The sequence below is a fragment of the Salmo trutta genome, chromosome 21 (genome assembly GCF_901001165.1).
Source record: "Salmo trutta chromosome 21, fSalTru1.1, whole genome shotgun sequence".
Classification (NCBI taxonomy): Eukaryota; Metazoa; Chordata; class Actinopteri; order Salmoniformes; family Salmonidae; genus Salmo; species Salmo trutta.
The window spans coordinates 3,765,716-3,778,367 of NC_042977.1; the positions used below are offsets into that span (position 1 = coordinate 3,765,716).

The following is a 12,652-nucleotide window of genomic DNA, read 5'->3' on the forward strand; positions in this document are numbered from 1 at the left end:
TAAATCTTTGCATGAGTTACTTAGCTGGGGTCGGCGTACACCTGATGTTTTAGATAAAATAACAGCATTCGTATGAGAAGCGGCACCTGCCACACCACCCTCCCTTCGGTCTGCCATTTTCCTTTCCCTTCGTTTTTTTGTTGTCAAATAATATTTTTTAAATGTACTAAGTAAATTATTAAAAGCATTAAAATGTGGATGTTTCCCACTTATTTACACAACCTACTCCACACTTGCAAAGTGAAAGTTTACTTTCATGCATTTTCTACATACAACAGGTTTAGCTCCATTTTACGTTTATATTTTAGTCATTTAGCAGACGCACTTATCCAGAGTGACTTACAGTAGTGAGTGTATACATTTTCATACTCTGGTGAATCTCTCCAGGATTTCGCATGATTTTTTTTTTTATAATTGTGGATAAATATGCTAGATTTTACTCCACACTTGCAAAGTGAAAGTTTATAGAAAAGTTCTGAAACTAAGTAGTAAACAGAAGAAAAGCAGAATTGAGTCCAATTATAATGTGAAAAATTTTAATGGTCTATGGTTCAATATAATTTCTGAAGTTCTGATGAATAATTAAATTGTTCCTCCTCTTCCTTCTGGCAGGTGCAGCAGCACACTGCCCTCCAAAGCCTGCAGAAAAATCGCCTGACTGCTCCTTTCCTAGCTCTGCATGGAACATCCAGTGTCACGTCCTTGGTGACGTGTGGGGTGACATCCGGGATGACCACAGCAACATCCTCTGAAAAGGGAAAAAGGAGGAACAGAATGTAAACAAATGCAAACCGTAGCTTCTAAACACTGGCCAGTTGAAATGTTCTACTAAGATGTCATGACAAACGGCACCTGTCAGAGTGCTCACTAAGTGTTACTCACCTGCTTGGATGTCAGTTGGCAGAGTGGCGAAGATGGCCATTGTCAGAGTCCTTTCTTCAGGTGTGATTTCCACAACCTCCAAGAGGGAAGAGATGGGCTCTGCCTCTGTATTAGTGGGGATGTCCACAACATTCAGGTGGCAACAAGCCGGGTCTGCCTCTGTTTTGGGGGTGATGTCCACAATATCTAGTTGGGAAGAACCCGGGTCTGCCTCTGTGTTAAGGGTGATGTCCACAACCTCCAGGTGGGACAAGCCCGGGTCTGCCTCTGTTTTTGGGGTGATGTCCACAACCTCCAGGTGGGACGAACCCGGGTCTGCCTCTGTGTTACGGCTGATGTTCACATCCTCCAGGTGGGACGAACCCGGGTCTGCCTCTGTGTTAAGGGTGATGTTCACAACCTCCAGGTGGGACGAACCCGGGTCTGCCTCTGTTTTTTGGGTGATGTCTTGAACCTCCAGGTGGGAAGATGCCGGGTCTGCCTCTGTTTTGGGGGTGATGTCCACAATATCTAGTTGGGAAGAACCCGGGTCTGCCTCTGTGTTAAAGGTGATGTCCACAACCTCCAGGCGGGACGAACCCGGGTCTGCCTCTGTTTTTGGGGTGATGTCCACAACCTCCAGGTGGGAAGATGCCAGGTCTGTGTTATGGGTGACAATAACAATCCTGATGAGCTCTACTACTACAAGGCACCAAGATGTCATCAGAACAGGCATCTGTCAGAGTGCTCTCTATCATTGCTACTCACCTGCTTGGATGTCAGCTGGTCGTGTGGTGGAGACGGCCACCAGGAGGACAGGGGGGACTGGTAGGGTGGCTGCAGGAGGCTGGAAGCAGCTCTGCACCTCGTCCGCCACAATGGCACAGACAGAGCTCATATAAAAAGAGCTCTGGAGGTCATCCGTGGAGAAGGACTGACTGATTCTCCCGAGGATCGACCGCACAGAGTCAAAAGCAGCAGCCCGGGAGAAAGGGATGTGATGTGAAGGGTCCTTTAACATGCAGTAGAGCTTCTCCACTACGGCCGCCACCATGCCCACGGCCATCCCGCTTATTAGGATTGGGTGCTCTGAATGGCCTTCCTCTGGCTGAAGCCACAGGGCCAGGAGGAGCCTGGGCACCACCTCCACCACCACCTGAGATGGGCTGAGCAGGTTGCTACGGGCCTCATTGGACTGTTCGCCCAGAATGCTCCTCACAGCTCTCTCCACGATGCTGTGGACTTTACGATCGCTGAAATCAACAAAAAGGAGAAGACAAAGCTAAACGATGTGCAACGTGCTCACAGAGAACACTGTCTTAGTCTGTTTCTGCGTAGTTCCAGATGTGTAGATAAATGGATCAAGTCATATGCAGGGAAGTACATGGAACTCACATGTCAGCTGGCGAGGTGGAGTGCATGGAGCGGCGGAGCTTGCAGAAAGCCTCGTGCTCTATGTCCATCATTTTTAGGCAAGTGTTTACTTCCCAGGCCTGCAGTATGAAACAGGAAGTCCCATTAGTGTAATTTCACAACAGATCTATCCTGCTGTGCTAACTCGTTGTTGAAAGGCTAGTAAAGAGCTCACTAACTTGTAGTATGTCTCTAACTCTCATTCTCTTACCAGCCGAGCGAGTTCGTTTCCCTCCTCCAGGGTTTCCTTCCACACCCTTCAAATAAAACACAGAGCAATTCAACTTTCCTGGCTTGTGATTTTTCTGTTGTTTATTTTACCCACACCTCCTTTAGTGCTGCTGGTGGCAGGGAATGGCAGTGAAGGTGAGTGCTGACGTGGTGCTCACCTCTCCCTAAGGGATTTTTTGCTCTGAGACACCAGCCAGTTGCTCATGTGCTCCGTGGTGACATGGGGCGGGACCTGGCCTTGACTCTGGAGCAGCAGATAATGGACCATGAGCTTCTTCTGCAAGATGAGGTAAGGTGTGAGACCATGCCACGAAATACCATATCATGTGCTTTCAGAAGGGCCTCTCGCAACATTTCACCACTACTCATGCCTGACAATTTGCAAGTGATATTAAGAACTCTTATGACCAACTTCTCTAAACTGTCTTGAAATACAACTCTCTTTCTGTTGTTTATGTTTTTGTGGGATGAATCTTACCTGTTTATTGTAATATGTTTCCTCCCAGCAGGCCTGCAGAGTCTGAAAATAAAGGCTGCTTCTACAGAATTCCTTTGAAGATAATGAAAATAATGATGCTTTGTTATGCACATTATGCACAGGCATTTACACTATGCTAAAATGAATTTCTCCTAAGATTACCTTTGTGGGACCATAAGTGAACTCCGGAATGCACCAAACCCTATCCATGGTAAGATGGGGAAGAAATGCAGCGCTATAGATATACGGGATGCTCTAGAGATAACAGGAATGACTTAAAGTCGCGAATGATCAATGACTGTGGAGTCGTCCAATATGCTGCACTTAGAATTGAGTTGTAGGCGATGTTTGGCGCAAAATAGAATGTTTACATTCTATTGCCATGGAGAAATGGAATGTGTAGAACCTGTATAATTGGGTATGCTTCTATGTCTTTATTTCGTGAAAGATTAAGCTCTTTATTATGTCATAATGTGTATATGAGGACGTAGGAGCCCGTCCCGATTCATGACGTGATTATCCAGGTGCATGTTGCTTAGACCTACTAATCCAACCTTGGTTTACAAGTTAAATACATTGTTTATATATGCCTATACAAATCTATTGACCACATCCATTTAAAGCAATGATTGCCAATTGAAAATGTGGTTGTTGTGTTATCCTGTTGTGCGCCTTGAGTGTCAGTCCCCTTAAGCACATTATTCCAATATTTCCGAGCTCTGAATTGACACAATGAACACTTTTGCAAAGATATTCAGTTACAAATAAGAGTATGAATGACAATAAACGTATGACTTGGATTGTATGCATAATAGTGTAGTAAACAATATCGCTCAGCGTGGGAACTTTTGGTGTTGGGAAAGTATCCGTTATAAGTCTCCATGGCACGTATCACTTCGTTGTCTTGTTGGTAATAGTAAAAATGCATGACAGTCCGCATTGTAATTGTCTAACAGTTGTTTTTCATTTTGTTTCTCACATTAAACAGACATCTGAGAACGGAATTGTTTACAGATGTACCTTTGATGCACAGTCACACTAAAGCTGTACAGTGTAGTTTGAATAGTCAGTTTTAATTTTTTGCAGATGTATTCCCTATTATTTACAATTCGAAAGATGTAACATTTGAAATGAATGTGGCAGAACAGTTTAGCATAGAGTTCCTGTGGGAATCTTCTCCTTCAGTCTTTTTGCCTCCTAGGCCTCGTTTCTCATTACATGGGATTTCCCCAGTGCCAACTTCACATGAGATGGCCGCTGTTTACTGTCATGTGGTGCTGGATGACAGATATCGCTATGCCGATATCGCTGCTGTCCATGGTCCTGAAATATACAATCTAGTCTATTTGCATATGTACGACCATCCAAACTTGACCCCTCAGACATACACACACATTCATGCTAATCTCTCACACGCTTTTGAACATTGCACAACCTGCAACAAGACACTGAAAGAGCATGTTATTCCAAGAGTGTTTGTGTTTGAATAAAGACCCGAAGAATGAAATCAATGTGTGGATGTTGATTAGACAATGTATATGTGCTTTGCAGAAGCCATTTTTTTTTGCATTCCCTGTAGCGTGTATTTTACTAGTGTGTATTTTACTTTATTTTACAGAATGAAGATTTGGCCTGAGAAACTATGCCGATAATAGCATGATAGCAATTTTTTTTTTAAATAAGGCAATGTTTATATGACCCCCTTGCAAAGAGTCGCTCATTTATCACTTTCTTGCAGATATACAGTGCCTTCAGAAAGTGTTCATACCCCTTAACTTATTCCTCATTTTGTTTTCTTACAGCCTGAATTCCAAATGTATTAAATTATAGTTTTTTTTATCATCTCACCCAGCTACAGACAATACCCCATAATGACAAGGTGAAAACATGTTTTTTGAATTTTTTTTCAAATGTATTGAAAATGAAATACATAAATATCTAATTTACATAAGTATTCACAATACATGTTAGAATCACCTTTGGCAGCGATTAAAGCTGTGAGTCTTTCTGGGTAAGTCTCCAAGAGCTTTGCACCCCTGGATTGTACCATATTTGCAATATCACAATATATACAGTACCAGTCAAACGTCTGGACACACCTACTCATTTAAGGTTTTTCTTTATTTTTACAATTTTATACATTTTAGAATAATAGTGAAGACATCAAAACTATGAAATAGCACAATTGGAATCATGTAATAAGCAAAAAAGTGTTAAACAAATCCAAATATATTTTATATTTGAGATTCTTCGAAGTAGCCATGAAGTTCTTCATGGTCGAATTGCTCCATTGAAACCACTACTTATGGACGGACACCAATAATAAGAAGAGACTTGCTTGGGCCAAGAAACACGAGCAATGGACCTTAGACTGGTGGAAATCTATCCTTTGGTCTGATGAGTCCAAATTTGAGATTTTTGGCTTTCAATGTGTGTGTAAAGAATCAAGGGTGTTTAGTAGGGTCTACTCTTCATTATAAAACTATTTGTTCAATGGTTTAAAATCCGTCAGAAGCTGCTTTCAATTCATGGTGGCTCTGAATAAGTCTTGACGGAGACAGAGCTTGTTTTGCCAAGGAAAGTGAAAAGGACTGAGGGAAAGTAAAATGGAAAATACATGGAAAGGAACATGGAAGAACCTCAAAGAACATTGCATTTTCAAGATCATGTAACATCAAACATAACATCAAAATGCATCTTATATTCCTGCCCTTACAGAAAAACCACATGATTTCAACTGACATTTTATGTGAAATCATGTGAAAACCATGTGAAAATCATGCGAAAATCACATTTTCACATGTGTAGTTTAATGTAATCACATGTTGCTTTACATGTTATCACATTATCTTCACATAAGATTACATGAAAACATGTTTTTGGAACACTTCCCGTGTTCACATGTGAAATTGATGTGGTTTTTGCGTATCTGACTGGATAGGATGGGTGATTCAGCAGAGGACAGAGCGAAGCTGACCAGCCAACAGGAACTGTGTGTCCCTGACAAGCAGGCCACCAAACGCCCTGCAGTTCCACACTCAAGGTTCTTAATAATGCTTTAAAATGCACATGTACGATTGTGCTTGTGTAATGGGTTGAAAACAAAGTCACTAAAAACGGACACTCCTTTATTATTCATTTCTCCCCCAATTTGTTTATGTATTTGTCTTAATTAATCTACATTGTATTTTCTACATACTTTAGCGTTAGCAGTCCATCAGGCCAATAGATGGCGCTGTTGCACTGTTGTAGCAGGAGAAACAGCAAGTTCTGGCCAAGCGCTCACCATTCTGCTGAATAAGGATCAGAACTTTACTGAGCTAAACTGGGTCTGTTCTTTTTACTATTACAGGTATGTAACAGAACTTCCAAACGTTCAAATATATACACAATATGTAATAACATGCTATTTAACAACTCTGTCAAGGTATTATCACGTTAGGTAAGGTCTTGTTTTGGCTTTGTGTCGAACTGAGTGAGAGAAGAACGTGATTTACATTGAGTGAGAGTATATGTTAGCTTGATGCTAGCTGAGGTAAAAACGATTTACGAGTCACAGAGACTATGTTTACTGAGTAGCTTACTTGTACTGGATTTTGTCTAGGATATTTTTTTATAAAGAATCCATTTGTTAGGGATTTCTGAGTTGGTTTTACATGTTATAGTTTTTTTTGTGTAAAATTGTGCTCACTAGCTGGTAAACTGGCCGAGCACGCTCAGTCTGGTGGACTTTTAGTGCATACAGTGAGAGAGAGACGATTTTCTGGAGGTGCCACTATCTTAAAGCTGAATGTATTGTTGTCAGTTTTCTATAGAGGTAGCGGTATATAGAAAAACATTCAGTTATGTTTTCATATATAGGTGTTTCTATTGTATGAATGTGAAATACATTGTGGTTTTCATGTGAAACCATACACTAAGACAGGGTTATTTGTGGAACATTTTTGAGTTGTGCTTTAGGTAAAGTGCATTTATGTTGTGTAATTTAAAATGTGCACTTGTTTGATGTGAATATTTTCAAAGTACTAACAAGAAAATAGACAATTGAACAAGAGAAAAAAAACATTCTTCAGAATAAAGAAAGCGCCAGAACTTTGCAGACGTAAACTTGTGTCCGTTCTTTTTACTTTTGCAGGCCACCTCAGCTACACATGCACTCTGTCTGCACACGCATCCACGCATGCACATACACACGGACAAACACACACTAATGTTCTGTCTCTTGTGTTTGTCAGCAGTTCATCGTGGCCCTGTCGTTCGTCTCCTTCACCAAAGCTCTGTCAGGGACCTACATGAAGTGTGCCATCACTCAGAGAGACACTTTGACCTGTCCAGCTCTCTCATCGGACTCATAGACTGCAGCTTTGAGATGGGTATCAACAATAACATTGAGTTGCTTGAGAATTCATGTAGTAAAAACTAGATACAGACTACAGTATGATCCGTTTTTCTTGTGGTTCAGAGTCTGCTCTCAATATTGTCCAGTTTTCTAGTTGTTCCTATTAATTGATTGACTGGCGTTTGTCCATGACTCTAGTGTCAAACCCCTAACATTGTTTTATGTGCTGCTATGTTGTTGCAGCCTAGTATCCAAACTGATATGCCATTTTTAGTAAAAAAATAATAAATTAAAACGCGCATGGGTGCAGTTTCTTGTCCTCCTCGTTCCGCTGTGAAAGGACCGCACCAGCTCCGGTGTCCGAGGCGTCCACCTCTACCACAAAGGGACGAGTAGGATCAGGATGAACGAGGATAGGTCCGGAGTTGAAACGTCCCTTGAGCTCTATGAATGCCCTGTCAGCCTCGAGATTCCAGCAAAAACCTGCTTGAGTGAGGTGGGACAGGGCCGAATGTGTTCCGGAAGGGTTTTTGGAGAAGATCAGGATGTCGTCGAGGTAAACAAAGACGAACACATTCAACATATCCCTAAGAGTGTCATTGATCAATGCTTGAAAGAATGCCGGTGAGTTCGATATTCCGAAGGTCATGACTAAATACTCAGTGACCACTAGGGGTGTTAAAAGCAGTTTTCCACTCATCTCCCTCCCTGATTCTCACCAGATTTAAAGCGTTGCGGAGGTCCAGTTTGGTGAAGAATTGGGCTCCTAGGGCCAACTCCATGGCGGCGGACATCGGGTAGGGGGTAACGATTCTTGATCGTAATCCTTTTCAGCCCTCTGTAATCGATGCAAGGACTGAGGTTTGGGTCAGAGACAGAGAGACAAGGGATGCGTTTAGACAGGCAGCCCAATTATGATATTTTTTCCACTAATTGATCTTTTGACCAATCACATTACATATTTTCGCATCAGCTCTTTTTCAGAGCATATCTGATTGGTCAAAATACCAATTACTCAAAAAAACGACTGAATTGGGCTGCCTGTCTTAACGAAGCCATAGAAACATGGACATGCTCCAACTGAAATGTTCCATCCTGTCAGTATTGATGTTGAATGGCATTAAATTCTATTTTTTTTGTTTTCTCCCATCCCCTGTAGGTTTGTTGAACATGAGTGGAAATGAAACTCCAGCACACTGGCAGCACTAAAGACGTGTGAGTATAACTTTTCCAGGTGAGGTGAACCTGCCTGTGGGTGCGGTGGGGATATTCCTGGGAGGTCTACTGATGAAGAGGTATAAGCTTGGCGTTGTGTCTGGAGCCCAGCTGTCTTTCGTCACCTCCTTCATGGCCTACCTCCTCCTCCTTCTGCAGTCTGGCACTAAGTGTGACAACGTTAAGGTGGCTGGTCTGACCGTGTCCTACAACGGGTAAATATGACATCTGATTGGTTGGTTGGTTGGGGGGTGTGTGGGTTGATAAAAACAAAAGTTTTGATCAGTGGAATATGAGGGAGAGTTAGACCAAAACACACATGGGCCTCTTCCTGGGCTCCCTCTTGTGGGAATATACAGTATGGTTGTTACTGAGCCAGGATTCCTGGCTGTTTTGTCACTGTGCCTATGTCAATGATAGTTCAGACACAATTATTTAAACATCATTATTCCCAGCCATTTTCTCTGTCCCCCAGGTCCCCTGGTGTACGATGGCAGCCTGTTGTCAGAGTGTAACAGAGACTGCTCCTGCTTGGCTGGGGAGTGGGACCCTGTGTGTTCAGACAATGGCATCACCTACACCTCCCCCTGCCTCGCAGGCTGCTCCAGCTTTACAGGTTACGGCAAGAACACGGTACCAATACTATTAATGTACTGAGTGTAGAACACATTCACAGGGATGCTGGCCCATGTTGACTCCAATGCTTCCCACAGTTGTGTCAAATTGTCTTTTGAGTGGTGAACCATTCTTCATACACACGGGAAACTGTTGAGCGTAAAAAACCCAGCAGCATTGCAGTTCTTGACACAAACTGGTACCCCTGGCACATACAACCATGCCCCGTTGAAAGGCATGTAAATATTTTGTCTTGCCCATTCACCCTTTAAATGGCACACATACACAATCCATGTCTCAATTGTCTCAAGCCTTACAATATTTTTTTAAACCTTTCTCCTCCTCTTTATCTATACTTATTTAAGTGGATTTAACTAGTGACATCCATAAGGGATTATAGCGTTAACCTGGATTCACCTGGTCAGCATATGTCATGGAAAGAGCAGGTGATCTTAATATTTTATACACTCAGTGTAACTCATTGGCACTGACATAAGTTATTTTCAACCATTAACTGGGGCCTTGTTGAGGCCTTATCTAAGTAAGTAATTGCTGATTGACAATAAAGTATTATTTTGATGTATGGGAAAAAATATGGTATGCAATTCCTATGTAGAGAAGGTTCTCTCTGGTAGTTGTTCAATATGACTTCAACTTTTACTGGGCACTCTTTTTTACTTTTCTTTATTAACAAATATCATCAAACAAAAGAGGAATAGTCACATGCAAACAAGCGTACTAACAAACTATTTACATTGCCAGGAATCCTAAACAAACAAATCATATTCATTAAGACTACAAGTTTTAATTGCCTTTTTGTTTTTCATTTTAGTTAGTGATGCCATATTGTTTAAACTCATTTATAAAGTGAAAAAAGTTAGGTTTTGAATTAGGCCATTTGCATTTGTGAATATGAAATGTACCTAGTATTATTAGCAGTTGAATTAAATATGCTACATCTTTATCTACGTCAGAATTTCTGAAATAAATCATTATATCAAAACCATTAAATAGTACAACCGGCCCTATTTATTTTGTAACAAAATTCTGTATGTCAATCCAAAACATTCTGCTATAAATACAGGTAAAAAACAAATGCAAAATGGTCTCCTTTTCCATTCCACAGAAATCACAGTTATATTCAATATTCAGCTTGTGTCACGCCCTGACCATAGAGAGCCCTCGGGGTTCTCTATGGTGTTTTAGGTCAGCGCGTGACTAGGGGGGTTTCTAGGTATTATATTTCTATGTTGGTGTGTGTATATGGTTCCCAATTGGAGGCAGCTGATAATCGTTACCTCTCATTGGGGATCATACTTAGTGTGTCCTTTTTGTCCCACCTGCGATGTGGGATATTGTTTTGTGTGAGTGCCTATGTGCGCTACGTGTTTCACGATCGTTATAGCTTTGTTGTTTTTGGAAGTTTCACTATTATTAAAATGTGGAACTCTACTCACGCTGCGCCTTGGTCTAATTATTCATACGACGGTCGTGACAGCTTGAATCTTTCCAAAACATGTTTCACAGGATAAATTCTATGTAACATTTCAAATGAAACTTCCTTTACTTTGTTACTGATACAATATTTGTTAGCAATTTTCCATGCTTTCCCCCATTGTATATCACCATAGATATCTGACCAAAAGAATCTTGCTGAGAGAATTGTAGTATCATAAACAATATTCCTAATCTGTTTATTACTACATTTATTTTACATTTACATTTTAGTCATCTTATCCAGAGCGACTTACAGTAGTGAATGCATACATTTCATTTCATACATTTTTTTATTATTTTTTCTGTGCTGGCCCCCCGTGGGAATCGAACCCACAACCCTGGTGTTGCAAACACCATGCTCTACCAATACCAATGCCAATGAATATATTTTCATGTAAATCTGTTACATCAACCACAGAGGAATTTAAAGGAGACAACCCGCCCCTTGGAATCGCATCAAAAACAATTACATATTCTTTCGGGGTAATTGGAATTTTAAACTTATCAAGAAATTCCCCATATGAGAGTAAATATCCATCCTTATTCAGTAACTGACCAACCAAAATAATTGTATTCTCAAACCAGTTATAAAAAATACTTATTTTTAAATCATATATCTTTGTTCCATAAAAAGTATTTGTGGGTAAAAATTGTGTTTATACGCTAACATCCAATCTAGAATTGTCTGCTTATGGAATTTGGCCAACTTTACTGGGATTTTATCAATATCAAAATTACATCGAAGCAAAATTCTAAACCACCAACAGAGTCAAATAAATACTTAGGGAAAACATTCCAAATACTGTTCTGGTTCTTAACATACTTCAGAATCCAATTTTTTTTACATTTATTTTACATTGATTTTAAAAGTATTATTTGGAGTATTGAAATCTAAAACCTCAAGACCTCCTTGTTCTTGGGTATTAGTGAGAATATCTTATCGTAGATAGTGAGGCTTGTTACTCCAAATAAAATGATAAAGAATCTTATCTAAGTCCTTTACAATTTTAGGGGGTAAGTCAAGTGATAACGAGACATAAACCGATATGGATAACCCTTCAGCTTTGGAAAATAAAACCCAACCGTATAACGAAATATCTCTCATCACCAGAGGTTCAATTTCTTCTTTGTTTTCTCAATAATGGAGTTAAAGTTCAATTCACTCCTTTGTTTTTCATCCTTGGATATAACAATTTCAAGATAAGTAACCTTATCTTTAATTGGGATACCATATACTTCCTGTAAAACACAATCCTTGAGTGGAAATAAGACTGACTTATTGATATTAATTTTCAAACCCGAAACTAAGGAAGTCTTCAATACAGGAAACTGCTTTAGAAACCTCATTCCTGTCTCTTAAAAATATGGTGGTATCATCAGGCAGTTGACATTGTTTTAATTCCTTGGCAAATGCTGAAACACCATAAATTCCCTTTCTTGATATGAAAGGCCATAATTTGAGTAACCAATAAAAATACAAATGGACTAATTGGGCAGCCCTGCCTAATGCCACGACCAATATCAGATCTTTGGGATGTCCCGCGAGCTAATTTTACAGAGCTAGTACAACCACTATATAAAGTTTGGACTGCTTTCAAAAAGTTGTCACCAAACCCCAAAAAACATATTGCTTTGAACATAAACTCATGTTCTACAGTGTCAAAAGCTTTAAAAAAATCAACAAACATAAGAAAACTATCATCAAGGATGAGGTCATTATAGTCAATCATATATAAGATCAACCTGATGTTATTACTAATGTGTCGAGCATGCATAAAACCAGATTGTTCATCAATTATATGATGCAAGCCTCGTTTCAACCTCTTAGCAAATACAAGGGCAAATCATTTCCCATCATTATTCAACTAATTCGGCTAATGGGTCTCCAGTTGTCTATATAATGAGCATCCTTATTATGTTTGGGAATCAAAGTAATTACACCTTGCTTTAAGGAAGCCGGTAACTCCCCTTTTTCTATTGATTCTTGAAACATAGCAAGAATG

At 40.2% G+C, this 12,652-nt stretch overlaps 1 protein-coding gene and 1 long non-coding RNA gene across 6 annotated transcripts; one reads left to right on the forward strand and one right to left on the reverse strand.

The window, feature by feature from the left end:
- Positions 1–551: 551 nt before the first annotated feature.
- On the reverse strand, positions 552–1,695 carry LOC115157702 (uncharacterized). Its single transcript, XM_029706157.1, has 2 exons — positions 883–1,695; positions 552–748 (listed from the first exon to the last, which is right to left on the reverse strand). Exons 1-2 carry the CDS (start codon positions 1,595–1,597, stop codon positions 552–554), a joined length of 912 nt encoding a protein of 303 aa, XP_029562017.1. The 5' UTR covers positions 1,598–1,695.
- A 4,117-nt stretch (positions 1,696–5,812) lies between these two features.
- Positions 5,813–9,103, forward strand: LOC115156542 (uncharacterized). 5 transcript variants are annotated; one of them, XR_003868273.1, is made up of 7 exons: positions 5,815–6,026; positions 6,188–6,335; positions 7,219–7,356; positions 7,633–7,946; positions 8,045–8,119; positions 8,482–8,752; positions 9,013–9,103. It is a non-coding gene; the product is annotated as an uncharacterized LOC115156542 (long non-coding RNA). The 5 variants fall into 5 exon arrangements; XR_003868270.1 differs by having other exon boundaries at positions 5,813–6,026; positions 7,219–7,946; positions 8,045–8,126; XR_003868271.1 differs by having other exon boundaries at positions 5,813–6,026; positions 7,222–7,946.
- The last annotated feature ends 3,549 nt before the right edge of the window (positions 9,104–12,652 follow it).

Excerpts from the sequence above, each read along its gene's own strand:
- LOC115157702 (XM_029706157.1), bottom strand. The coding sequence starts at position 1,597 with ATGCCTGTTCTGATGACATCTTGGTGCCTTGTAGTAGTAGAGCTCATC. Across the intron at positions 749-882 it reads GCCAACTGACATCCAAGCAG|AGGATGTTGCTGTGGTCATC; the intron begins GTGAGTAACACT and ends TTCCCTTTTCAG.